This window comes from Onychomys torridus, chromosome 11 (assembly GCF_903995425.1).
Source record: "Onychomys torridus chromosome 11, mOncTor1.1, whole genome shotgun sequence".
NCBI lineage: Eukaryota > Metazoa > Chordata > Mammalia > Rodentia > Cricetidae > Onychomys > Onychomys torridus.
The window spans coordinates 38543124-38570925 of NC_050453.1; the positions used below are offsets into that span (position 1 = coordinate 38543124).

Consider the following 27802-nt stretch of genomic DNA (forward strand, 5'->3'; position numbering starts at 1 on the left):
CTCCAGCCAGGAGGCGGGGGTGACCCACAGCAGCTGACCCAGCTCGGGCACTGCCTCTCGCACAGCCCTCAGGACACACCATGGGCCCAGAGGCTGGCTGGTGGCACACTCGCGACGACGCAGGCGGCGGCCCCGGCGACTCTCAGCTACCTCCCTGACCACTACGACCACCTCCCGCGAAGCCATCGCCACCACCGGCCGGGGGAAGCTGACGGCCGCAAAGCCACCTCCACTCCCGACTAACAGCTACGTAAACAACTATGGAGGGCGAGAGGCGGCCGACCGACGGGCCGGGAGAAGGATGGGCCGTCGACGTCACGCCCAGAGCCCCCATCCGGGAATCAAGGCGGAGGCTCGCCCCTCAAAATGGCGACGGCGGTGACGCGCCTGCGTACGGAACTCACCCGTCGCGCCACGGACGACGGGAAGTGAGGTTTTCAGAAGAGCCGCCAGAAGTGTACGGCGACTTCGAGCCCCGGGTGGCCAAAGAAAGGTCCCCGGGGGGTAGACGAACCCTGCCAGAAAAGTTCCGGCCGGATTCTGCGAAAGAGGAAGTGAGAGAAAGCGCTTACAACCTTCGCTCTCGACCACGGAGGCGGTGGACCCAGGAAGCCGAGGAGATGAAGACGCGGAGGTCTGCCCGGTTTGAGCAGCCCTTACAGCAGCCGCAGCCGCAGCCGCAGCCGCAGCCGCAGCCGTCTCCGGCTACGAGCAGACGAGGGTTCCGGGACTCTCAGTCCTCAGGTGAGGACAGCGGAGATAACAGTCTCTGCTGCCAGCTCCCGGGCGCGCGCAGTGGCGGGCACGGGCACGGGAACAGGCGGCGGGAGGACCGCCCCTGTGGAGTCCGGCCCCGCCGGGGTACTGGTGATGCCGCGGCCCTTTGGGCGCGCACTCCCGGGCTGAGTCCAGCCGGACCCTCAGGAGGGAAGGACGCACTGACCCGCGGGAAGATGGTGGTGCCAAGTGACCCGAGCAGTTACGGGGAGCTCTGCCCATCTCTGAGCATCAGTTTAAGGGAGTCTAGGTCGCCTCTTTCTGCAGGCTTTTGCTAGCGTCGGCGATTAAGCCATTGTCGGGACTCCAGAATTACTCTAGGCTCGGTTTCATTTCCGTCCTCTCGGCGGAGGACTTCAGTAGAAGCCACTTCCATTTCCTTTTTTTTTTTTCTTTAAATCTTGGGGCTACCTAGTCCCCAGCTGAGAATCATGGCTTTAAGTTAACTTTCCAGTCTGTTTATCTTCCCACCAAAACTGGGGGGAAAGAGATGTTTTCTAGGCGAATGCTACTAAGAATAGCCGACTTTAATGAATTGGAATTGCGTCAAGTGTAGTGGTCTCTGCCCCCAGGTTGAAGGCCAGTCATGTAACCTCAAGTACCTAAACAAATCGAGGCTGACAAAGTATCGAAATAAAACAAGGTTCTATTAATTAGGAACCCCCAACTGCCGACAGTGTGTATAGTTAAGTCACAAGTGAATCAAATTTCTTTAAAGACTTCCCCCCACACCCTGCTGTCCGGTAAAACCGGGTCACAGGTGGTTTCCAGTAAGTCCCATATAAATTACCTAACTGTGAGGTAAAATTTGGAGAGTTTGAGTCACAATGGAATGACATCACTAGTAGTAGACATTGATACATCTAAAAAGGAGTGAATTTTCAGCAGATTGGAGCACAATAAACGGCTTGTAAGTTTACTTGCTTGCCCCTAAAATCCTGACACAGTTGAAGACCTGTTGATTTTTGGAAACTTTATGCTAGAGATGTGCATGCTCTTTTGAATGTTTTGACAGTTTGTTCCATATATGTGTTAAGTAGTATTTCTTTTAAGATGGTAAACTTGTTGAAAAACAGGAGCCTGTCATGTATGCCTGGTAGTAATTTAGGTACTTGGTTTGATTCTGTCTCAGAACCTGAGACAGTGCTTTGCAGGTAGGCAGCAATGTGTTACTTTTTATTGACTCTCCCACAGAGCCTCCTGCACTTAAATAAATTTTACCTTTTGGGACTTTTTTAAAGGATTTGAACATTTCTTTTACCTGTTTAATCCATATCAGTTTTGACTCTTGAATTCATCGTTTTAATTTTCTAAAGTAACATTTTTGTTGTAAAGCAACAATTAATAGTTAATGGTTTTACTTATGTGTGTGTGTCTGCAGTTGCGTGTATCTGTGTGAGTATATGCACACAGATAAACAGGTGCTTTTGGAAGCCAGAAGATGATATCAAGTCCCTTGGATCTGAAGTTACAGGCTATTGTGAGCTACTTGGGTGATGTGCTGGGATCCTATAGTCCTCTGGAAGAGCAGCAAATGCAAGATCTTAACCACTGAACCCTCTCTCCAGACCTCATTATAATGTGTCTTAAAAAGAATTCTGACTAGTTTAATTCCCAAGTTTTGAACCTAGGGAAATTGAGTACTTGTATCTCTGTGTGTAGATTACTGTTAAATATGATATATATATATACACACACACACACACACACACACACACACATACATACTCTGGGCCTTGATTTCTCCCAGATCATCTAACTTGAGTTTTATCTCTTGTCCCTTCTGTAGAGGATGAACCTTCTTCCCAAACTGTTACAAGCCCAACAGCCTCAAAGAAAACTGTCAGAACACCAGAGACTTCAAGTAAGAATCGTTTGTCTTTTGTTTTTCTCTTTACCTGCCAAGGGTTCATCAAGAATCACAACTCACACTTCAAAGTTTTGTGAGTCTCTTTATCAGTTCACTAAATTAAGCGATCTGGGTACTTCCAAGGACAGACGAGAGTGAACCGATGAGTGAGTTCAGCTGTCAGCTCCTTTGTAATCTCCTAACTTTGCAGGGCAGCATTCTGCCCACCTCAGTCGATAAGAAAACTGGAGCTCAGAGTACCTGAGGTTCTTCTCTAAGATCACAGGCTCAGGTTTGTCTACTCAAACCTTTTTATTCTCCCCAGACCTTCCCTTTCACTCTCAGGTACCAAATAACTCAGAGAGTGTCAGATGGTTACGTCACAGTGCTTTCTACTTATTGTTCTGCATACTGAAGCCCTGGCACAGTGATTCAGATCTGTCAGCTTATTGCTGTGTTTCCTTAAACCCAAGGTTTCAGTTGTAAGGTACGACATCATTGCTTTATGTACCACCTAGAAGAGAAAAAAAACTGCCAATTATCTTAGAATCACTATAAAAGGTTGCATTTAATAGTTCACTGAAGTTTTTTGGTTTTTTTTTTTTTTAATTCTTATGTGTCTATGATGTGTATAGGTGCCACTGTACACTTGTGGAGGTCAGAGGAAAACCTCGTGAAGTAGATTCTCTTCTATCTTTATGTGAATTATGACAACTCAGATTGTCAGACTTGGCAGCAAGTGCCTTTAACCATGGAGCCATCCCACTGGCCTGATAAAATGTATCTTTATATGTAATTTTCTAGATTAAAACCAGCATGTTTTAAATGACTTTATTACAAATCCTATACTTTTGAACTCAGATCATCTAAAATGAATCATGGCTAGAATTAATGTTTTTATTTAAAATTAATCTTTCCATTTCCTGGACTTATGCATGATTAAATAGTCGAAGAGAGTATGTTAACTCTAAAAATATATTACAAGTATATATCATAAAGTGTGATAGCACATGCCTGTGACACTAGCACTTGAAAGGCCAAGGTAGGAGAGTTCCTCCAGTATAAAGCCTGCCTATGCTACGAAGTGCAGCCTGTTTAAAAAAAAAGCAGAGGCCAACCCCACACATAGAATAGTCAAGTGGATGACATAATACATATTTTGTCCCCACCCCACCCTGCTTTGGCATGCTGAAGATTGAACCCAGGGTCTAATACAGGCTGGAGAAGCTGCATCTCTGGTCCCAGAATTTGGTTACTAATAGTTTTGGGTTTGGGGGGCCAGGGCCTCATGTAGTCTTAAGACAGTACTTGCACCCACCGGGTAGCAGGGAATAACCTAGCATCAAACTCCTGATCCTTCTGCCTCTACCTCCCATGTATTAGAATTATAGGCATGTACATACACCATCATGCCTTGCTTGAACATGGGAAGAATTTTATTTACTAGTCCTCTTGTTTTGTACAACGCGGTCCGCTGAGAAAAATTTCAGGTTTCTTCAAAACCATACATTCTGTATAGCAGGTAAGTTCACTCTAATTTACTCTTGTTAATAGTTCACAAGCAGCTGTCCCCTCGAGAAATTTCCCTCCGATCATAATCAGAGTTTGGGAAACTTTGATTGACTCAGTGGGGATGAGTGCATACTAAATCTTATGTTTCACATATCTTTTTCTTCCTGTACCAGTGATGAGTGAAGATCCTCTAAATAACTTACGCAGACCCCCCTTAAGAAGCCCAAGATCTGGTAAGAGATTGCTCTGTTGGTTTAACTCTTTCTTACAAAGACAGCATTACTTCTAGAGGAGACGTGTATTCATGTGGATCAAAACTTAGCTGGGCATGGTGGTACACACTTTTATCTTTGAACTTTGGAGGCAGAGGCAGGGGGATCCGGAGACCAAAATCATCTTGGCTACAGAGAGTTTAAGGCCAGCCTGAGCTACATGAGACTAATGAAGACTTTCTGCATCCACTATCTTCTGTCCACCCTGCCTTAACGTCAGAAGCAACCAGTGTCAGCTTATTTTTCCAGAGATACTTATTTCACCTGCATCTTTTGACAGTGCTGAGGCTCGAACCCACAGCCTTGCACATACTAGGCATGCTTTCTATCAGAGCCGTATGTATCTACCACCAGTCTCCCTTTTTAAACATAAAGCCTGGATCAGTGAATATTCTTCTGCACCTCCTTGTTACTTGTTTCCACATCATTTCACATGTATCAAGAGAGCTTTCCATATTGGTGAATATAAAAGGCTTCTGGGTTGTTTTTAAAAGATTGTTTCTTACATACTGCTATGGTTCTTTCGTGCTTGCATGATGCTTTCAAATTAAGGTCGGGGACTTTTTAGTCTTCTCAATATATCACTAACAAAAAATTCAAGGCAAAGGCTTTGTGGCATGGAGCTATAAAATGTTGCTGCCTCAACTAATTTCCTTTTGACTAAAACTTGGGAAGTCCTTAAATTGGTTTCATAATGGTGAAAGAGACTAGTAAGGTCACTCCATCCAATCTGCTTGCACGGTTGTGCTTATTGGTCCTCTTGACTAGGTCTCTGTGCATCTCAGCCGCTCCCTTTAAGATGGTAAGGTCTACATGTCTGAGCATGTGGTTAAGGGACCGTACGCTGTTGTTCCTCTTGGATTCTGATCCTTTCCTTGCTGTCTCTCTTACAGATTCAACATACAAAACCAATGGAAATACTAAAATGAATGAAATAGGTTTGTTTTTCTCTAATTCTTAAATGTCCTTACTGAGGATTCTTAGCAGCAGAATATACAAGTGTGTGTGTTTTGTGGTTGGCTCGAGACTGTTACTTGGTTCATTATCTCTGCTTGTGGGGCAGCGTCCCTGGAATGAGGGCCTACTTGAATTCCTTAGGTTTTATTCTGTCTTTTATTACTCGGATTTGTAAGAGAGCACGTAGTGGTGAGTCCTTCTTCGTGTGTGGCCCCACACATGCTTGTCAAGTATTCTACCATTGAGCCTCGTCCTCTCAGCCCCCCTGTTTGTCTCCTTCTGTTTTGTTATTGTTTGGGTTTTGACTTGTTTTGTGAAACAAGGTTTCATGTGTTGTGACTGGTCTCAGCTTTGTAGCTGAAGATAACCTGGAACTCTTGATCCTCCTGCCTCCACCTCCCAGGTGCTTGAATTACAGATGTGTGCCACCAAACCTAACAAAGTCAGGTCCTTTTTATTAGCCTTTGTTAAAGTTATACTGTGAGGAGAAAGGAAATGTCAACTAAGGTGTATTTTTCTCTAGGTTCAATTGGTTTGTTTTTGTTTCATAAAAGCTGTGCCCTTTGTCTTTATTGTTGTTTCGCTAATTTAAATTCTTCTTAGTGTTTGCCTTGATGTGGAACGTGAGATTTCAACATCTGGTTTAGGGATCTAGGGACATGGTTTGGGGGTAAGCATGATTGGACTTCAAATTCCCAGCACTACATAAAAGATAGGCATGGCTTCAGTGCCCTGAACCCTAACTCTTAAGTGTGGAAACAGGTGGATCCTGGATGCTCTATGGCTAGCTATCCTCTCATGGCAATATGGTGGGTAACAATAGAGGTAGACAACCATTGTGTTCCTCTGGTCTCTACATGCTCGTGTGTGGGCACACACCTGCACACACAAATAAGGAACATGTATATCTAAAACAATAAAATCTGTAGCTTTAACTAGGCCTATTGGCACATGCCTGAGTCCCAGTACCTAGAAGGGGCAGGCAAGAAGACCAGGAGTTCAAAGCCATCTTAGCTTTACATGAAGCTGCCTTGAATGTGGTTGGAATTCACTGAAAATTTTAAGACAAATTTTTAAACATTTTTTTATAAGTCCATACTTATAACTTCCTCAATTAAGCATATTTTTACCTAGGCCTGGACTAAGTTTTACAAAAGTTTCAGAATCTATAGTTCCTGGATTCTAAGATGATCTTTGCAATATATACCTTATCATATGTGCTTTTACTTATAGGAGTCTCCTTTTTGATTTTTTTTTTTTTTTTTTTGGTTTGTTTTTTGTTTTATTTTGTAGAGGCAGGGCCTCATTTAGCCCAGGCTAGTCTCAAACTCACTATGTAGCTGAGAGTGGCTTTGAACTCATGATCTTCCTCACTCCACTTTCCAAGTCTAGGATTACAGACTTTTGCCACCATGCCCAGCTTAATAGTTTCTTCAGTTCTCTGTTTACCTGGGAGTGATTTATTTAACATGGGCATCTACTTAACATGGGGACATGACTGTAATCCTAGCACCTAGGGTAGTTAGGGGTGGCGGTAAAACAGGATTACCACACATTCACGGCTAGTCTGGGCTCTATTAATAGAGTTCTAGGCCAGCATGGACTATGGAGTAAGACTGTCTTAAAAAGGGAAAAATGAATCAAGGAAGCTACGTAAGAGAGAAATGAAATCAAAGCAGGAAGTCATAGATGCTACTGATTCATCATCAGATTGCATTTAATTATTTGGCTACATAGTCCTTTTTCAAGATTTATTTTATGTGTATGAATGTTTGCCTGCATGTATGTGTATGTGTCTGGTGCTCATGGAAATCAGAAGAAGGCATCAGATCTCCTGGAAGTGGAATTACATGTGGTTGTAAGTCACCATGTGGGGGCCGGGAATTGAACACAGGTCCTCTAGAAGAGTAGCTAGTGCTCTAACCACTGAGCCATTTTTCTAGCCCAGGCTGTAAATCCTGGTAGCTTCCATTAAAGATGAAAACAAGCCAGACACCTATAGTCTTAGCACTTTGAAGGCTTGATAGAGGGGGATCAGAAGTGGGACCAGTACCCTATAATTCTGTCTCACAAAAAAAAAAAAGAAAGAAAAAGAAAAGAAAGAAAAGAGATGAAACGTTGAAAACCTTGTAGTTCTCCATGAGAACTAGTCTCAGACTGTTTGTCTTACGTTGCTATGTATGAACAAACTTCTTTTTAACCACTTCCTATGTCAGTGACTGACCTGAATGCTAGGACCGTAAAGAGCTATGCGGTTTTTCCCTTTCTGTATCTCAGAAGTACATTAGGTAATGAAAAAGAAAATCAAGATTAAGAATCTCTAGAATCTCCACACCCAGGAAGCTGGGCAGGATTGTGAGTTTGAGGCCAGCCTGGGTTACCAACTCAAAGGAAAGTTTTGTAGTAACTTTGTAAGTAGTAGAATATGGAGGAAAAGTGCCCTATGGGAAGAGGTTCAGCTTTTTAAGTTGGAAAGGCATTTGATTGAAGTCTGAATAGCAGGCACAGGCAGGGAAGAGAGTTGCAAATCTGCCTTGGGACAAGCGTCATTACTTTGCCTTTAGAGACCATGCATTGAAGGAGTTACAGCTCCTTGATATTGGTGACAGCTGGTAGTGGGTCTCTTTATTGGAGGCCTTAATAATGTGTAGATGATGTTCTCCATCACACATAAGGATTGCTCTGTGTGTGTATGGGTGTGTGTGTGTGTGTGTGTGTGGGTGTGTGTAGAGGTCAGAAGACAACTTGTGGGAGTCACTTTCATTTTTTCCATTAGATGGGTTACAGGAAAGGAATTCAGTCAGATCTTAGTGCTTGGTGGCACCTGAGCCATCTTGCCAGCCCAATACTGGCTTTTTTCAAGTGATGAGATCAAAGTGGCCTTGTATAGCCAATTATCAATTGTGTCTTGAATGCTGTTGATAAATATTTAAGGATGTTAATAACAGTAATAGAATTCTAAAGAAAAGATCTTCAGACAGACAGTAGGTAAACAGTTTTCATTTTTTTTTTTTTTTTTTTTAAAGAAGCCTGGGTTGGTGGCCCCCACCTCTAATCAATGGAGAAAGAGACAAGAGAATTAGGAATTTGAAGCCAGACTGGGTTATATAGCCAGACCCTGCCATAAAAAACTGAAAAAAAAATGACTAAATATTCAGTGTACCCTTTTTTTTCATTATTAAAAGAATCAGTTTAGTCTTTTATTTTGTGAAACAACCTCTATCACCCAGATTGACTTAGAACTTGTAATTATCCTGTCTCTGCCTCCAAATCCTGGGATCACAGGCCTACATCACCATACCTGGTTTCAATGAAATCTTTTATATAAATTTTTATATAGTAAATAGCTTATAAAGAGTAAGCCAGGGCGCTGGAAAGATGGCTCAGAGGTTAAGAGCACTAGCTGCTTTTCCAGAGGTCCTGAGTTCAATTCCCAGCAACCACATGGTGGCTCACAACCATCTGTAATGAGATCTGGTGCCCTCCTCTGGCATGCAGGAATACATGCAAATAGAACACTGTAAACATAATAAATAAATCTTTAAAAATAAAAAAAAAAGTAAGCCAGGTGTGGTGGCTTATGTGTACTTTCTGAATAATTGTATAAACTAAAACTGCTATGCAAAGAGTAAAATACTATAATAGTCTAATTTGAAAATAAAATTTGAAAGCTGAGCGCATGCTTTCATGTGTAGAATCACTTTCTGAAATCATAAGGAAAATTCCACCTGTTAACCTAAAATGAGAAACATGAAAACCAACTCTCCAAAACAAAGTTTATTGGAGAATTGCAACTATGCTGCAATCCAAGTTCCCCGTGTCATGGCACACCGGTATCTCCAAGGTAAAGTAAACAGCAAAAAGAAACTTAAAGACAAGTCCACCTGTTTGAAAATAAAACACAGTGGCTACAGGCAGTATTGCAGGAGTCGGTGGGTACTTTATAGAAAGTGTCTCTGGGCGGTGGTGGCGCACGCCTGTAATCCCAGCACTCGGGAGGCAGAGGAGGCAGGTGGATCTCTGTGAGTTCGGGGCCAGCCTGGTCTACAGAGCTAGTCCAGGACAGCCTCCAAAGCTACAGAGAAACCCTGTCTGGGGGGGGGGGGAGGCGGAACTTGAGGCAGGGGTGCAGGTAGGCGTCATCTATAGGTATTTTGCCTAGCCATGTACTGTACCTTAGAGTCAACCCCCAGCACCACAAAAAAGGAAGGAAAAGGTGACTCATCTGAAAGTTTCATGTTTTCAGAGTCGTTGTTAGAGTATTTATCATAACCACACATCTGAGGGGCCTTCTCGTGGCCGTCAGTCTGCTTTGCTTAGGTTTGCCATAAATGCCTACTGTAATGCTGAAAGCTTTTGTGCCCTTTTAAAAAGCAGATGGAGATAAAAGCAGAAAAGTATCCTCCGGGCTTTGTTAAAGTCTAAATCATTCTAATCCTCTACAGTTTTATATTGCCCAGTTCCGCTTATATTTGGTGTAACTTCCTTTATATTGAAAAAGACAAACTGTCTCAGAGGGAAAAAACTTACAACAAAAATCTTTCATAATAGGCCATGTGCAAATCTGTTGATGTGTTTGGTTGTTTATCTTTAAATTCTCCGTTTCTGACCATCACCCTCCTGGAAGTAAAAAGAAGGGTTTTTCTGTTCTGTTCCTGCTTCCTCTTTGTCACACAGTGCAGAAGGAACATGTTTGTTCCTTCAGCGTGTTAGGCTTTTGGAGGAAGTAGAGGGAGTCTGACAAGTAGAATTGAAATGTGTAAACCCGTGGGACCTGTAGGAACCTAGAATATCGGTCAATGTACAGTATAATGTCTTCTGCACACAAGTCATATTTAGAGTACAAACAGGCCTGTAAAGGAGAAAGTAAACTTTATTTCTAGCCGGGTGTAGTTCTAGACACCTATAATACTGGCATTCAAGACACACATACACATAGTAGGATGAGAAGTTCAAAGCCAACCTTGGCTACATAGCAAATTTGAGGTTATCCTGGGGTATCTAAAATTCTGTTGCAAAAACAACAAAAATTAAAGTCCTGGGACTGGGGAGATTGGCTCTGAAGTCGAGTGCTTGCTCTTCCAGTAAGTTCGCTAGCACCCATGTCAGGCAGCTTACAACCTCAACTCTGGGGGCCCTGATGCCCCCTTCTGGCCTCTCAGGCACTTGTACACATACACAGCAGTAAAAATACATCTTTTTAAAAGTACATGTTTTATAAAGTTAAAATCCTATCAAGCATGGTGGTATACACCTTGACTCCTAGTACTTCAGAGACAAGAGACAGGTGGATCATTATGAATTCAAGGCTAGCCTGGACTACATAGTGAGTTCTAGGCTAGTCAGGACTGTACAGTAAGACCCTGTCTCAAAAAAAAAAAATAAATAAAACGAATGCCCTTTATTTGGGGCTGGAGAGACAGCTTAGTGGTTAAGAACAATTACTGCTCTTGCAGAAGACCTGAGTTCACTTCCCAGCACCCATGTCAGGTGGCTTACAAATGCCCGCTCCAGGGGAGCCATTCACTTGGTTTCTGCACATGTGACACAAATACACATGATTTAATATTTTAATAAAAGTATTTACTTCTAATATGAGTTTGTCAGATTTCTGAAACAGCCAGAAGGAAATGATAGATTCTTCGTCGTTTTTGGAGAAAAAGGTTTTTGTTTGTATATTGACTTTCCTTAGTCTTGTGCTCTTATTTTGTTTTCCTAAGCTTTTGTTTCTGATGTTGCATACTTTGTCCATTCTCTTGTAGAAGCTGCCGGTATCCAACAAGTAAATTTCTCTGAAGAAGGTAATTTCTTTTTAACTGTCATGTAATATATTGCCATTCTTTATAGTAGAAGCAGTTTTGATAGGTATTTAAGAGGTAAGAGCAGAAAACAGTCTTTCTTAAAAACAAAACAAAACAGAAAAACAAACCATCAATGAACAGTTAAGATAAGCCAGGACAAGTCTGGATAGGATGAGGAAGGAAAGTTCTTACATACTTTTAAGCATCTTCATCTGTTCAATTTTAAGGAAAGCTAGTATTTTCCACTTCTAGCATATGTTTGTCTTTGATGGTAATATTAAAGCAATCACTCTCTGAAATTTTTATAACTAGTCTTTGAAAAAATGCATAAATTTAGTTTGTTTTTTGTTTGTTTGTTTTGTTTTTCGAGACAGGGTTTCTCTGTGTAGCTTTGCGCCTTTCCTGGAACTCACTTGGTAGCCCAGGCTGGCCTCGAACTCACAGAGATCCGCCTGTCTCTGTCTCCCGAGTCCTGGGATTAAAGACGTGCGCCACCACCGCCTGGCTTGTTTTTGTTTTGAGACAGGATTTCTATGTGTAACAGTTCAAGCTATCCTGGAACTTACTTTGTAGACCAGGCTGGCCTCAAACTCACAGAGATCCGCCTGCCTCTGCCTCCAAGTGCTGGGATTAAAGGCGTGCTCCACCACCACCTGCCTAATTAAGTTCATTTTTAAGCCAGTATAATTTGAAATTAGTAGTTTGGACATAGAAATGTGAGTGTAGATATATTACCCATGGAAATAATGCAGTGATGGGCAGGCCTGCAGTAGTCATGTCCGAAATTACATAGCCAGTTACTATGTAGTTTCTTACCATAAGCTAAAAATTTCCCATTATTTCCTGATCCTTTCTTCATTTTGGACTCTGCCTTCAAGCCTCCATGTATAGTTTTTAGACATTATTTGTTTAGGAAATTACGTGTTAAAAGAACACCAAACACATGAGCTCAACTGTTAGCTCATTTAGAACTTTGTCCTTCCAAATAGGAAGTCAATAAACAAACAGCAGCTGTGTGCTGGGAACTCGGATGCTTTAACATTGACCTGTGTCTACTGCAGATCTTTTGAACATTAGCATAAAGACTGTACTGATGCACTCTGCTTCCTTCTAGGAGAAACTGAAGATGATCTAGAGAGTTCTTACAGTGATACCACTGTCAAGGTCAGATCCAGGGATTCTGTCGAGTCTAGAGGTAACGTTCCTTTTGTATGCATGGTATTAGCAATGTGTCATGTAACAAATAGCTCAATAGAGCACTTTTAGCCTGCTTGAATATGTATGGAAAGATATTTTTATGCTCAAGAACTACTGCCTGTTTTTGAATTTTGAGAAATGGATCACATTGGTATTCAACAGTCTCAGGAGTATTGCTCAGTTTTAGAAACTTCTAGTATTCTTAGATAACTGCTTTGTCTTTAGGTCAGATTCTTAACCATGTTAGACATCACATGGGCTTTTGTTGTTTAAGTATGACAATCTGTAATTGTGCATGTGAACTTGCCTTTAAGTATACCATGTGAAGCCAGGTGGTGATGGTGGTGGCGGCGGCCATGCACGCCTTTAATCCCAGCACTCGGCAGGCAGAGACAGGCGGATCTCTGAGTTCAAGGCCAGCCTGGTCTCCAAAGCGAGTTCCAGGAAAGGCACAAAGCTACACAGAGAAACCCTGTCTCGAAAAAACAAAAACAAAAACAAAAAAAACCAAACAAACGTAAAGCTCAAAAGCTGGCTTACATGCATTTGGTATATCTCCTCCCCTTATTTTCCCTCCAATCTTTTTTTTGTCCTACTTTTTGCTTAGAGAGGTTTATTTTTACTTTATTAGACAGGAGGTGCTGTATAACACAGGCTGTCCTTCAGTTATTGATTCTCTTGTCTCAGTCCTACCCTTGTTCACAGTGGTGCTGGCATTAAAGAGATACCTCGCAGTGCCTAGGCTCCAGCATCATCATTATTACTGTTTCTGTTTTTAATGCTAGCATACAAAGTAATAGGTTTCTTGTTTTGATATTTTCGCACATATACATCTTTACAGTTTCTCTGTTGACCCCACTTCCCTCTCCATCCCTCCTCCTAATTAAAACATTTCCTATTTCTGTTCTGTCACAATTTCATACCTGTGTAATGTTCTTTGATCACACTCCCCTCCTTGTCCTCTTTCGTCCACCTCTGCCTCCCGTTACACTTCTGCTTTCGCCGGACAAGTCCCTTCCTACCTTCTGTGCATGTAAGAGCCCCTCTACATTTCATCAGGGCTGCTAGCCGAGCACGGGTGGATGAGAGGTTTTATTTGGGCAAGGGAAACTTACCAGTGACTCCACCACTGAGGAATATGACTTCCCTTCCCCAGCAACTGTTAACTGCCTAGTAGGTCCTTCTGCGACGTGGTAGTGTCTGAGCCCCTCCCCCGCCTCTGGTGGAATGTTGATGGCCCAGCTTCTGCAGGTCTCCTGCACCTCCACTTTAGCCTGATCCTTTCCTCCTTGCAGATCGTCCTTCCTTCTTCTTTCAGGCTACGTGAAAGAAGGCATGTGTGGCGGGCATACAGCTTCAGGCTGAGAATTCTTTAAAAACCAATTACGTGCTCCAGGTTACTCCCTGTAGTTTGTCTGCTTCCCTCTTTTCATTAAATACTCATTGTTCTCCTGCAAAATGAGCACTTAGAAGTGATGCCTCAGAGGTTGGGGATTTAGCTCAGTGGTAGAGCACTTGCCTAGCAAGCACAAGGCCCTGGGTTCGATCCTCAGCTTAAAAAAAAAAAAAAACTTAGTTGGGCTGGAGAGATGGCTCAGCCGTTAAAGGCTAGGCTCACAAGCAAAAAAAGAAGTGATGCATCAAATACTTTTTTTTGTTTTTTAGATGAAGCCCCCAGGTCATCTAGTCATCATCAAGAATCACCTTGGAGGTTACCTCAGAGTGAGTAGTCCAAGTTTATGAGTCTCCCTGTGGGAAGACAAACTCTCTGCTTTCGGCGGTTTTCTCGTGTATCTTTGCTTACATTATCACATCGATTACTTTTAGTTTGTACACTGATACGGTAGTGTGAGTCTTACAACTTTGAAATTTTTCGTATTTGTTGTGACGTGATAGGCTATAAAATATTGGAAGTAATATTTTAAGATTTAGGTAACAGTGGTCATTAGTGACGTTTGGCTTTGATTCTTTTAGGGGTGCGGAGGGTAGAGCCAGGTTTTTCAGTACTTTTTAGATAAGCATTGTATCACTCTGCTGTACCCCAGCTCAACAGTTTTCTTAGCTGTTATTATTTTCTATTGCAGATCATCTATAATGCATACGTGTTTCTTAGGTTAAGCAAAATAATAGTATTTTTTTTATTTTTCTATTTTCAAATCAAATCCCAGTATTTGAGTTATTAACTCATAATATACTTGTGTGTAAATAGTCAAGAATCTTTTCTTCCCTTCTACATTTCCTTTTTGAAAATACTCATTGAATCTAAGTTGCCATTTTTTTGCATATCAATAAGATGAAAATCTATCCATTTGAGCTGTATGATTAGATAATGGCCTTAAGCATATTTTTCTAAAAAATACTTCTTAGTATTTAATGAAATACTAAGAGAGAAAGTGTGTATATGTGTGTGTACACACATATGTCCTTTACTTTCACACATGCACACACCCACTTTTACTTTTTGTTTTGAGTCTCACTGAATTGTCTAAGCAAGCCTTAAACCTGTAATCTCCTTGTCTCAGTTTCCTAAGTAGTTGGGATTATAGACCTGTGTCACCGGGACTGGCAGTGTGTCTAGTTTTTTGTTGTTGTTTTGTTTTGTTTTTAAAGTATATTTTTGGTGTTTTTTTTTTTTTTTTCGAGACAGGGTTTCTCTTGTAGCTTTGGAGCCTGTCCTAGAACTCGATCTGTAGACCAGGCTGGCCTTGAACTCGATCTGTAGACCAGGCTGGCCTTGAACTCACAGAGATCCACCTGCCTCTGACTCCCGAGTGCTGGGATTAAGGGCATATGCCACCACCACCCAGCTAAAGTATGTTTTTTTTAAATAGGCCTATTCTAGTTAGTGATATCGTTGCTGTGATGAAATACCACATTCAAAAGCAACGTGGGGAAGAAAGAGTTTATTTGGCTTACATATCTAGAGTCACAGCCCATTGAGGAAAGAATCCAGGAACTCAAGCAGGGCAAGAACCTGGAGGCAATTGCTGATACAAAGGTCGTGAAGGGTTGCTACTTATTGGCTTGCTCCTCATGGCTTACTCCACCTACTTTCTTATAGGACCCAGGACCACCAGCCCAGAAATGGTACCCATAAGAAGCTGGGCTTTCCCTTTGCAAATCACTAATTAAGAAAATGCCCTGTAGTCTTGTCTGCAGCCTGATCTTATGGAGGCATTTTCTTACCTGAGGTCCCCTCCTCTCAGTTGACTCTGGCTTGTGTCAAGTTGACATAAAATTAGTCAGTCCAAGTATATATTGCATTTGTGTTCAGAAAAAGTAAAGTTCAGAGTCAATTTGTATAGATGTCTGTGTGTGTCATCTTCAGTGATAACTTCGCTTTTTCAGGGCAGATTTTGACACTTACCATTGCATCATTTTATAATTATCCTTAAAAACCCAAATAGCATCTTTTGCTTCACAGCTTTGTGGTATCCACAGATTTTCATATATGATAGATGTTATACAATATGGCATGGTTTGTAGTTATTACCGCATGTATTTGTTTGCTAGTTCCATAAGTTTTAGATAAGTAATCTTGTAGAAAGTATCAATTTTGTTTTCCCCCTTATTTATAAAAGATAATAGTTACCACAATAGGTGTAAAAATTACATAATTGAGCTTGACACATAGGATACATATATCCTGTTTCTTTGTTAATTTTCTATGATGTGACACCCATGACCAAGACAGCTTCTAGAATAGTGAGTGCTTCCCAACCTTCCTAACTCTGTGACCCTTTAATACAGTTCCACATGTAGTGTTCCTGACCATAAGATTGTTTTCATTGCTACTTTATAACTATAATTCTGCTTCTGTTAGGAGTCGCAATGTAAATATCTGATATGCAGGATATTTGCTATGGGACCAGTGTGGGGGTCACAACCCAGTGTTAAGAACCACTGTTCTAAAAGGAAGTGTTCATTTGAGGCTCACAGTTCTGGAGGGTTAGAGTCCCTGATGGCAGAGTAAAGGCATGGAGGCCGGAGCTCACATCTCAGACTGCAAGCAGGGGGCCGTGAGAGCACACACAAAGTGTCACCAAGCTTTTTGAAACCTCAGAACCTGCCCCCATGGGCACACCTTCTCCAACAAAGCCATACCTCCCAAGCCTCCATAACCAGGGCTACCAACCCGGGACTAAGTATTAAATGTCACCCCGAGACTTACGGGGGACATCTCATTCAGACCACCACAGCGTGCTTAGTTGGTTGAGTGGCTCTTCGTTTTCCTTTCTGTGCCGGGAATGAAAGCCTCACACACACTAGCAAGTGCTCTGCCACTGAGCCGTGTCTCCAGCCATTCTTTTCATAGCAGTGATCCTAGAGCTGGTGTGTTGTCGTTGTCCAGTTCTAAGTACTTTTAAGTTTAGCAAAGGGGGAAATAAGATGGGAAAGATGACTCAGTGGTTCACTGTGTTCGCTGCTCCCCAGCACCACAATAGACAGCCATCTGTAACTCTCCTTCAGAAGACCTAACGTCTTCTGGGTTCTGCAAACACCAGCACACTTGCACATACACACACATGCACAGTTTTTTGTTTCCTAGTATTCTCTGACCTTATTCTTACTTTTTGTTTTAGGTCAGGACTTCACAGCTCATGAGAATCAGCCTTCAGTGCTGAGTAAGTAGTTGATAATCTGTTATCTATTTCAGTCGGCCCTGTGCCTGCCTTACTCAATCAATAAAAGTTCTTACCTGGCCAGGTGTGGTGACACGTGCCTTTAATCCCAACAGAGGCAGGTGGGTCTCTGAGTTCAAGGCTAGTCTGGTCTACAGAGCAAGATCTAGGACAGTCAGGGCTGCACAAAGAAACCCCATCTCAAGAAACCAAATAAATAAAGAAGTAAATAAAGTTCTGATATGATTTTAAATCATTTCTCCTCAGCTTTCTAAATCCATCACACAGTAGTACTCTACGTAATAATTACTCTGTGATGTGACACTCTATTAAGGGCTGTTTTAGCCTCAATGGTTTGATTATAGGGTAGTAAATGCCAAACTTTTCTTCTTAAATGTAATTAAAATCTTAGTTTTGAACTCAGTCTTAGAGACCAGAGTAAAAGATATACAACATAGTTTTGTCCAGTGAGTGATTATTTTTTGTTACGGAAGGCTTCTGTCTTCACTGATCTGATCCTATGAGTTACCTTTTACTATGGATATTTTCCTCTCCCCCTGCTTCTGTTAGATTTATTATATAATGTTGAACTATGGTGTAAACTCAGAAAGTATATGAAATGCTGTTTTTATATGTGTTTGCTTCAGGCTCAGGATGTCAAAAAAACCCTCGGGAGTGGGTTGATCAAGTCTTAAGAATGAGGGCTAGACTGCCACGTAAGTAGACGCCTCTCTTCTGTGCTGTACTTTCGTTGAATATCCTACATACCGAGCAGTGAGTTCTTCAGATAAGCAGTAAAGATCAGCTATGCTTTGGCTCCTAGATAGCCCTCCGCAGTGCCAGTGCGGTACAGAAAGAGGCATGAGCCAGGTCCTCTACAAAAGTGCCAACTGCTCCTAACAGCTGAATCATCACTAACCCTAGAATTTGTTTCTTAATTGTGTGTGTGCTGTGTTTGTACACATGAGTACAGTACCTCCAGAGGTTAGAAGAGGTTGACAGATCCCTTGGAGCTGGAGTTGTGATTATGAGCCAGCCACCTGATGTGGGATTTGAACTCTGGTCCTCTGGAAGAGCCGTACATGCTATTATTTTCTCTAAGACATTGCTCATTGCAAAAGGAAAAATAATTATGTTGAACGTCTGTTTGAAATACAGATGGAGTAGTCCTGCTGCTGGTGCTGCTGTTTTTGGTTTTTGTGTATCGCCCTGGGTGGCCTGAAACTGGATGTCTGAAGCAGGTTGCCCTGCAACTCAAAGAGATCCAAATGCTTTTGCTCCCAAGTGCTGGTAAAAAGTCACCATGACTGGCTTAGCATTTTTTTTCCATCAAATTTGTGGCTAACTTTTAGAATTGTAAGTTTGGATTTCTACTTCATCTTACATTAGTATATTTATTATGACTTACGTACTTGTAACTGCCATATCTAGGTATTGAATTGGACTTTGGGAGTTTTGTAGAAAAATGGCATAAAAGAAGTATGCACGCATCAAGCTGCACGTAGTGGTACACGCCGCAATCCAGCTGCTGAAGTTGGCGGTTTGAGGACGGCCTGGGCTACATACCTAAGCCAATAGGAGAAGGAAGATTATTGGTTCTTTAACAGAGTTTTGTTTAGGGTAAAACAATGGAACGGAAGAAAGTATTTCTAATGGGGAAAGAAGCCTGTGGTGACTTGTACAGCCCTTACAGAGATGACTCTTCAGATCATTGTTGAAACTTTCCTCCTGGGGGTCTTGCTTTGGTTTTGGTTGCTGCTGTTTTGGTTTTTGGACAGAGTCACGTAGCCAACCCGAGCCTTCTCCTTTTCTTATTGCCACCTCTTGAGTGCTGGGATCATAGGTGTGCCCCATCATGCTTGGGTGATTCTCGTTCTCTCTGTCCCTCTCCCCACGCCCAACCCTCGCACCTCTCCCTCAGCATTCTAAATGTCACATCATTCTGTCGGTTATGCGTTTCTGCTTGCCGTGCTGGGGGTGTTTTTAACTGTGGGTGTTGCAGAACTTGGAACTTCTTTTTCCTCCTCTCCTCTCACCAGTTCCCTGGGTGGAAAAGGTTCCGGTTCAGGTTCCCATCTGCATCCTAACATTAGCTAAGATGTAGTCACTCTGTACTTCTTTCTGCTTACCTTGTGATAAAATAGTTTCAAATATGTCTGGAGAGATCGGATCTTTGAAACATGTTTTGGGGCCTCTCAGAAGTGGGAGTGCAGACACAGCGCTTAGCATTAGAGCTCTTGGGTTCTAATTCCCAGCTCTCCCGGGCGCTAATTCAAAACATCCTACACTTCAGCTTTCTTGCCTTTAGAGACAGTTGTACCTTTAGCTCAGTTACTGTGGTGAGTCTTCTGCGTTCAGCACGATTTTTAAGTCTTACCACATAATTGTTAGTTTACTTGTGTTCCGTACAAATCAAGAACTGTGGTGGGTTCACGCCCTCTACTCTGTATGGAGTGAGTGACTGCTGCTGTAATCTTCAGGCTCAAAACTCTATAGATTTTCAGGGTTTTACTGCCTCTAGTGACTTACTGGACTCCAGTGATTGCTGTCTCTAGTCAGAGAGAGAGAATTTCACCTTCAGGCCGTGTCCTACCTCGGCAGTTCATATATAGCAGACATAAAAGTAGGCTTGTGATCTGTGGGTTACATGCATAGTATATGACCCATATTTAATACTTAGTCATTTGTTATATCCACCACACCGCTGCCATGTACCCACTTGATCTCTGCAACCATGTAATGAAGTATTTAAGGTGAACATCTGATACATTTGGGGCTTTTTTTATTACTTGGTTTTTAATAATGCAGTTGTAACTTCATGGCATAATTTAGAAGTTTTCCAATAAAATTTCTTCAGCAGAATTAGTAATTGAAAAACAGTATGGCTCTTGGAGTTAGCGTGATGTCATCTTATTGGTTGTTGAGTGTTTCAGTTTTGTGTCTGGTTTTTGGTTGTATGACTCAAGACAATTTCTGTATCTTAGCAGTGCTATCTTTATTCCTTGGTCTAATCCAGTGTTTCTCAAGTAGAAGCTGTTAATAAACACAAGGAAGATCATTTCTTTATTTAAAAGGTGTCCATGCAAAAGTTACTGCAGGCAAGTGGTAGATGGCTATTATGGCAAATGGAGACCATACCAGTGAGGTTGCTGGGTCTTTCTGCCTCCTGAAACAAGGTTTTTTTTGTTTGTTTTATAAGATTTTTAAAACACTATTAAAAACTTAAATGGTCAGAATCCCCAGGAGAGGTTATTTCAGTTATTCTAAGACAGGAAATAATGAGGATTTAAGATTGAGTTTTGTGGAGAAATAGCTTATTCCAGGTGGTTTAGGGACTCCATAGTCTACCTTTTCTTCCTCTGTACTGGATCTTCACTAGGCAGCAGCTTACTACATGGTCATCTTCCAGATGATTTCATGCTTTGGTTACAGTGTCCTTATTTCTTTTGTCTTCCTCCTCGTGTCCCAGAATGTCCCATTCCTATTAAATAAACTGCAGGGCTTTCTCTCAACACTGAGGGTTGAGATGTCATCTGTGCCAGGTCAGTGTTGCTGTGACTAACCGTGCGGGGCCTTCCGTGCAGCAGGCGCTCGGTACTCTGCCTCGCCGACTGCCTCTACCTTCTTTTGGTAGAATTTGCATTTTCTTTCTCTAACGGGAATAAGTGGGCAAATAAAACATAAAATTGATAGTCTTTTGAAATTATTTTTTATTTTAGATAACAGCATCCAGGAATCAGAGCTTGGAAACCAATCTCCATCAACCTCTAGCCAACGTAAGTTTTTCTATTCACTAAGTGAGTCCAAACTTGGTGGCCTGTATTTGTTTTAAAACATTTTTTGACAGCTCTGTGACTTACTGGTATTTAAGGCATCATATTAGCACTTCTATGGAAAAAGTATATGTTTTATCAGCAGTGAAATTCTGTGTAGGCAAACTATATGAAATGTCTAGTTTCCTCTTAACTTTATTGTTCATAATATTGAAAATCAAAGTTAGTAAGTAGGGCTGGAGAGATTGTTTAGTGGGTTTAAAAAAAACATACAGTAAAAGCCTCACCACCTGATTTCAGTCTCCAGAACCCACGAGAAGGTAGGGGAGAGAGGTAACTCCACAAAGTTATACTCTAACCTCCATTCACATGTTCACACCCACACATCAGTGATGGCCTGTGCACACACATGATACTGATAAACTAACTAAAAACTGTTTGTTAGTAAGTAAGCAACTACTACCATTAGCAGACTGATTGGTCTGCTAATACTGGATTGGCAGAAAGGCGGCACCCAGTGTGGTCGAAGCAAATGCTGCGGGTTTCTGGGTCCACAGACCTGTGTTTGAACCACTTACTTTTTATATGGCCTTGAAGAAGTTTTTTATTCCAAAAGCATGTTACCCTGAATAATGAGTACTAAGAAATTACTAGCGATTCTCAAAATTTTATCTCTCTCTACATTAATAAAGTACCCCCCCCCAAAGGGTTTTAATGAATTTGAAAATGACAGGATTCTTTTATGGATGATTTTCCTTATCCATTCATAAGCTGATGGACATTTAAGTGGTCTCCATTGTTGGCCGTTGTAAATCATTGCTCTAGTGAACTGGGATACAGAGGTCTCCTCCACATATTGAATACATCCCTTTGGGTATGTACCCAGCAATGGCATTGCTGGATCGCATAGTAGTTTATTTTTAACTTTCTGGGGTGCTTTAAGAAGAAAAACAGTAGATTAGACCTATTCATATTTACCTAGAAATTCATCTCTACTTTAATAAACTTTAGTTGGATTCTCACACCTGCTTCTATATTTAGATATCTAAGAATATGTTCAGATATGAAGAATTTTAAAAGCCTTTTCGTGGAATTGTGGACTTCCCTTGCAATTTCAATATTGAACAGCTGACAGTAAATACTAGTGAGGATGTGGGAAAAGAACCCTTATTCACTGCTGGAGACAGTACAAACTGGCGCAGCCATTATGGAGATCAGTATGGAGGTTTCGCCATATGACCCATTTATACCACCTGGGCATAGAGCCAAAGAACTCGGTGGCCTACCACAGAGACATTTGGACATCCATCCATGTTCATTGCTTTCTATTCATGCCAGCAAGTGGAACTAGCTTGTTGACCATCTGCAGATGAGTGGATAATGAAACTGTGGTATATATACATACAATGGAATGTTATTCAGATATAAATAAAGGTAAAATTGGGAATTTTCAAGGAAATGGATGCATCTGGAAAGTATAACGTTAAGGAAAGTGGTCCAAACTCAGAGAGAAACTACATGTTCTCTTATATGCAGATTCCAGCCTGTAATATATAGGTGTGTGTATGTATGAATGTAATATACTTCAGTGTATATTATATGTGCATATAAATAGATGTGATTGTGGGTAAAGCATAAAACCCTAGGAAGAAGACTAGGGGTGTGAAAGTGAGTGCTTAGGAAGGATAAAGGGGCGGAAGTGGTGGGCGGAGGGCGTGACACACAGAGGAACGGCAGCAGTTTCCCCGAGAGCAGTCTGAAATGTGAAATCAGAAACTGTTAGTGAATTTCTGGTGCTCTTGCATTACAAGTTTTAGAATTGTTTTGTTAGTTTTTTTGTTTTGTTTTGTTTTTTGGTTTTTTTTTGTTTGTTTGTTTTTTTTTGGTTTTTTTTTTGGTGGGCTCTGTGTGTGTTGTTTTTGAGGCAAGCTTTTAAATAGCCTATGTTGACCTTGAACTCTTGATACTACAGCCCCCACCTTAAAAGTGCTGAAGTTCCAGGTCTGTGGCCACCACATCTTGCTTAATTTCTTAGAATTTGAGTGGGACGTTGTGCATTGGTCATTAGAGAATTCTCTGCAGACTTTTACTCGGTGTGGCGGGAAGCCGAAGCAGGAGAATCACACCCAGACCAGAGTGAGAACTCATCTTTAAACCGGTCTAGAGAGCCAGCTGTTCCCCAGGCATGTAATCCCAGCACTCCAGAGGGGAAGACAGTTTCAGACTAGCCAGTGTTACATAGTGAGGCCTCTCAAGAAACAGAGCAAATGGTTTAAACCTTTTCTGAATGCTGACACACTTATGCACAGTATAAAAGACTACAGTTGTTTTTTTAAGTATTGATATATATATATATATATATATATATATATATATATATATATATATATATTTTTTTTTTTTTTTTTTTTTTTTTTCCTCTCCAAGACAGGGTTTCTCTGTGTAGTTTTGGAACCTGTAGAGCAGGCTGGCCTCAAACTCACAGAGATCCGCCTGCCTCTGCCTCCCAAGTGCTGGGATTAAAGGCATGCGCCACCACCACCCAGCCATGAAATGTAATCATTTTTTTAAAGGGAGAGAGGAAGAACCAGTTTCATTTAAGGCTGTCCGTCATAAAGTAGCTAATAATTTTGTTCTATCTCAGTCCTTGGGCTGCGGCAGGGTAGCTAGGTGTAAATGTCCAGCATGTGTGAGGCCCTTAAGGCAAAATCCCTAGCACCATAAAAAAACACAACTCAAGACCTTTAACTCTGAGTACATATTCTCAGTTTTCTGTGTAAGGACAGGAAAAGTGCTTTACAACTGACCTGCAAGTTGAATAACCACTTTTTAAGAAGTGAACACCATTTTTACTTGAAAACAAATGACCACTTTCTATGGTTAGCCACACTCCTGCATTTCACAGCTATTTGGAGAATGGCAGTATTTGCTGCCAGTGTAGCATTCAAAGTTTCCAGTGAGAATTAGAGTTTGGAAATATTGTTCCTACCATTATAAAACTGGTATCTATCGGCTGGCGGTGGTGGCGCACGCCTTTAATCTCAGCACTCGGGAGGCAGAGGCAGATGGATCTCTGCAGGTTCGAGGCCAGCCTGGTCTACAGAATAAGTTCCAGGACAGCCTCTAAAGCTACACAGAGAAACCCTGTCTCGAAAAACAAAACAAAACAAAAAAACCTTACTGTTAAATTTTGGAACAACACCTACTAAATATTGCTTAAGATAGCTGCCACCCACACTCTGAGATTGCTGCTCTAAAAGGTCCCTGTTCGTCCATTAGGCTAAAGTAATCCATAAATAGAAGATTCAGAAGTGGTATTACAAGTATACTATTTGTTGATAAATGAAGTGATCTATGAAAAATGCTATATAAATGGAAAAGCATTATGTAAGCAAAATGATACCATAATTATTTGCAGTAATAATGACAAGTTTAGTGTCAGAGGCTTTTTTTAAAAAGATTGATTTATTTGTTTGTTTGTTTATTGTATGTATACAGTATTCTGCCTGCATGTATGCCTGCAGGTAAGAAGAGAGCACCAGATCTCTTTATAGATATATGTGGTTGCTGGGAATTGAACTCAGGGCCTCTGGAAGAGCAGCTGGTGCTCTTAACCTCTGAGCTATCTCTCCAGCCCTAGTGCCAGAGTTTTAACACTGACAACTTGCATGCCAAAAAGATAGGTAACAGTACAGTTAATCTACATGGACAAGTAGCTGGTGTAGCATATGGAATGCATTAATTTATATCGGATCCTTTATAGACTTCAGAAATGTTCTACCCCAGATAGCCAGCCATGTTAACTTTTTTTTCTTTTTTTTGGTTTTTCGAGACAGGGTTTCTTTGTGTAGCTTTGCACCTTTCCTGGAACTCACTCTGTAAGGCCAGGCTGACTTCAAACTCAAAAAGATCCACCTGGCTCTGCCTCCCAAGTGCTGGGATTAAAGGCATACGCCACCACCGCCTGGCTCATGTTAACTATTGAGTTTCTAAATTAAACAGTTTTATAAAGCATCCACTATTACTTCCTAACTTTGAGAAAATACTCATAAGTCTTGCTTTGTAAAAAGTTTTACTTCTGAAATTATGAAATTTTATTCTGAATTATGAAAATTTCAAATATGAAAATTTTTTATTTAAATATATTCAAATTACTTTTCTTTAGAAACTATTATCTTTCTAATATTTATGATATATGTGTGTGTGTGTGTGTATGTATATATACACGTATATATATATATATATATATATATATATATATATATATATAGTGTTCCATAACTTAGGCTTTTATGAGCTTTTCCTGAAGAGGATATATTTATTTTTAAGAAGAAGAAAATTACCAGCTCCCTTCTTTAAAGTACTCCCTCTTAGTCAGACATGGTGGGATCCACCTTTTATCCTAGCACTCAAGAGGCAGAGGCAGGGAGTTTTAGGCTAGTCTGGTCTACATACCGAGTACTAGACAGAGTCACGCATGGGGCTAGAGATAAAGCTGAGCAGTTTAGAGTATGTACTGCTTACGCAGGGGACCCAAGTTAAATCCCAGAACCCATCAGGCATGCAGAGGGCCCAAGTTAAGTCCCAGCACCCATCAGGCATGCAGGGGACCCAAGTTAAGTCCCAGCACCCATCAGGCATTCACAGCCACCTGACCTTAACTCCAGAAGGACATTTGACCTCTGAGGAGTGAGCACCCCACATGCACACACACACAGAATAAAAAGAAATCCCTCACCCTTGAATCTAAGAAAACGTAATATGTGTCGTTGTCTTTTCCCCTGAGCAGAAGTTGCTGAACAAGCCCAAAGGGAACCATCTGTCAAGACCAAGTGGTGGCTGCTAGGTCTGGTGGTCGCTCTTGCCGTCGGATTGTTCTGGTTCTTTCATACTCCTGCGGTAGATACCACTGCCGTTCAGGAGTTCCAGAACCAGATGAGACAACTTCAGTCTAAGTACCAGAGTCAGGACGAGAAGCTGTGGAAAAGAGGCACCACGTTCCTGGAGAGACATCTCAACAGCTCCCTCCCCCGGCCCCAGCCTGCCATCCTTCTGCTCACCGCAGCCCAGGATGCCGCCGAGGTGCTCAAGTGCCTGAGTGAGCAAATCGCCGACGCCTATTCCTCCTTCCGCAGTGTCCGTGCTATCCGGATTGACGGGGCAGGGAAAGCCGCTCAAGACAGCGACCTCGTCAAACAAGAAGTGGATCAGGAACTGAGCGCCGGCTTCAGAAACGGCCAGAACGCAGCTGTGGTCCACCGCTTCGAGTCCCTGCCTGCAGGCTCAACCTTGATCTTCTATAAGTACTGTGACCATGAAAACGCAGCCTTCAAAGACGTAGCCCTGGTCCTGACTGTACTGTTGGAGGAGAAGACCCTGGCAGCCAGTCTGGGCCTAAAGGAGATTGAAGAGAAAGTGAGGGATTTCCTCAGAGTCAAGTTCACCAACTCTGACACGGCCAGCTCCTACAACCACATGGACCCAGACAAGCTGAATGGGCTCTGGAGCCGAATTTCCCACCTGGTGCTGCCGGTGCAGCCCGAAAACGCCCTGAAAGGGGGCAGCTGCTTGTGAAGGGGGAGCCAAAATCCCGTCTCGAGTTCTGAGCCCTTTTCAGACTTTGTAATCAGAGACGGATGTGGAGCAGTTTTTGAAAACTGGTTTCTTTTTAAAGGAAGTTCATACATAAAAGTGGAATGCCTAAATCATTCATGTAGCCTGATTATCTGATTTTAGAGAATTGATTCTCTGTTTCCACTGAGAACTATGTTAAGGGTGTTTAGCCTGGCCTAAAGTATGTGCACTTACCTGAGATCTGCTTTGATTCTGCCTGAATCATTCTTGCTGTGGTGACCAGAGAGAAGGACTAGGTTCCTTTCTCAAAATCAGCTTTACCTTTAACTCTGGGTTCTGTTTGTTTGTTGGTGACCTTATTAGTCTGACAGCTCTCTGATTGTAGCTGTGGGTTCCCCCGTTTCTTTTCCTTTCATATCATTTAAGTGTGTGGTCCTTAGCTTCTGCCTGTAAACGATGGAAGTCATGAAAGATCACCTGAGTGTGCAGTTTGCCCCCTATGTGCATGCGCACACGCACACGCCAGCTTTTAGAGGAGAAGGGGGTTTGGGAGGTGGAAAGGGAAGAGAAATTGTCAAATGGAGAAGGAAAAGGAAGGGGTGAGACATGCCTGTAATCTCAGTCTGGAGGATCAGAAGTTCAAGGCCAACCTCATCTATATAGTGAGTTTTCTACCACCCTGGGCTACATGAGACACTGTCTTAAAAAAAAAAAAAAAAGTTTTCAAAATGAGATGTTACTTAAAGTATGAAAGTAACACAAAGCCTCTGAGAGATGGGTTACTCACACATGTCTAAGATGTTACAATTTTCTTTGCATACTTCTTTTTCCCCACTTGGAGAAGTTCTTGGTATGAGGCCAAAGCTTAGTGGTAGAGCATTTGCACAGCTTGTTCCGTACCCTGGGTTCAACACCCAGCATTGCACACACCTGTCACGTCAGCACTTGGCAGACTGAGCTGGTAGAATCTTGACTCCAAAGCCAGCCAGAGTGTTATATCATATCAGACCCTATCTCAAGCCCACTCCCCAGTAAAAGGGAATTCCATGGCCCTCCCAAGATGTTAAAGCATGTACATTATACAGTTCTTTTCCTTTATCTGACACTTAATAATTTTAAAGGTAGGTAAATTCAAAGCAGTCTCTTTGGTTATAACCTGACAGTTTTTGTCTTAAAGAAATGCAATTTCCAGTTCACCCTCAGCTTGATGGTTTGGATTTTTTTTTCGTATTTGCTTTTTGCCAATACCAGGGATTGTACCTAAGGCTCACCCCTGCCCGTCAAGCGCTCTGCCACTGAACTACATCCCCCATTAGTAGAAGTTCATTTCAAAGTCAGGTGTCTCATATCCGTAATTCCAGCACTTGGGAAGCTGAAGCAGGAGGATTGCTATGAATTCGTGGCCATCACTAGCTATATAGTGAGTTTCAAGCCAGCCTGCATGGGCAGCAGAATGAAATACTGTCTT

The 27802-nt window shown here is 41.9% G+C and overlaps 2 protein-coding genes across 3 annotated transcripts in view; one reads left to right on the forward strand and one right to left on the reverse strand.

Annotated features, from left to right (window-relative positions):
* LOC118592729 (torsin-1A-interacting protein 2-like) overlaps positions 1-809 on the reverse strand; it is a 37230-nt gene extending 36421 nt beyond the window's left edge. The window contains exon 1 of the mRNA XM_036201755.1: positions 576-809. The gene's annotated coding sequence lies outside the window, so the exon portion shown is untranslated. The remainder of the gene's footprint in view (positions 1-575) is intronic.
* Positions 1-26938, forward strand: Tor1aip1 (torsin 1A interacting protein 1). 2 transcript variants are annotated; one of them, XM_036201757.1, is made up of 11 exons: positions 1-744; positions 2567-2641; positions 4312-4371; positions 5304-5348; positions 11130-11168; positions 12283-12363; positions 14031-14087; positions 16949-16990; positions 17635-17703; positions 20707-20763; positions 25550-26938. In XM_036201757.1, exons 1-11 carry the CDS (start codon positions 261-263, stop codon positions 26332-26334), a joined length of 1794 nt encoding a protein of 597 aa, XP_036057650.1. In that variant the 5' UTR covers positions 1-260; the 3' UTR covers positions 26335-26938. The 2 variants fall into 2 exon arrangements, with proteins under 2 accessions (XP_036057650.1, XP_036057652.1); XM_036201759.1 differs by lacking the exon at positions 5304-5348 and having other exon boundaries at positions 3-744.
* The last annotated feature ends 864 nt before the right edge of the window (positions 26939-27802 follow it).

What these genes read in the sequence shown, in the direction of transcription:
- Tor1aip1 (XM_036201757.1), top strand. Translation starts at nt 261, where the DNA reads ATGGAGGGCGAGAGGCGGCCGACCGACGGGCCGGGAGAAGGATGGGCC. An exon ending in ACCTTGGAGGTTACCTCAGA is followed by an intron (nt 14,088 to 16,948) that starts GTGAGTAGTCCA and finishes TTTTTGTTTTAG; the next exon opens with GTCAGGACTTCACAGCTCAT. An exon ending in AATGAGGGCTAGACTGCCAC is followed by an intron (nt 17,704 to 20,706) that starts GTAAGTAGACGC and finishes TTTTTATTTTAG; the next exon opens with ATAACAGCATCCAGGAATCA.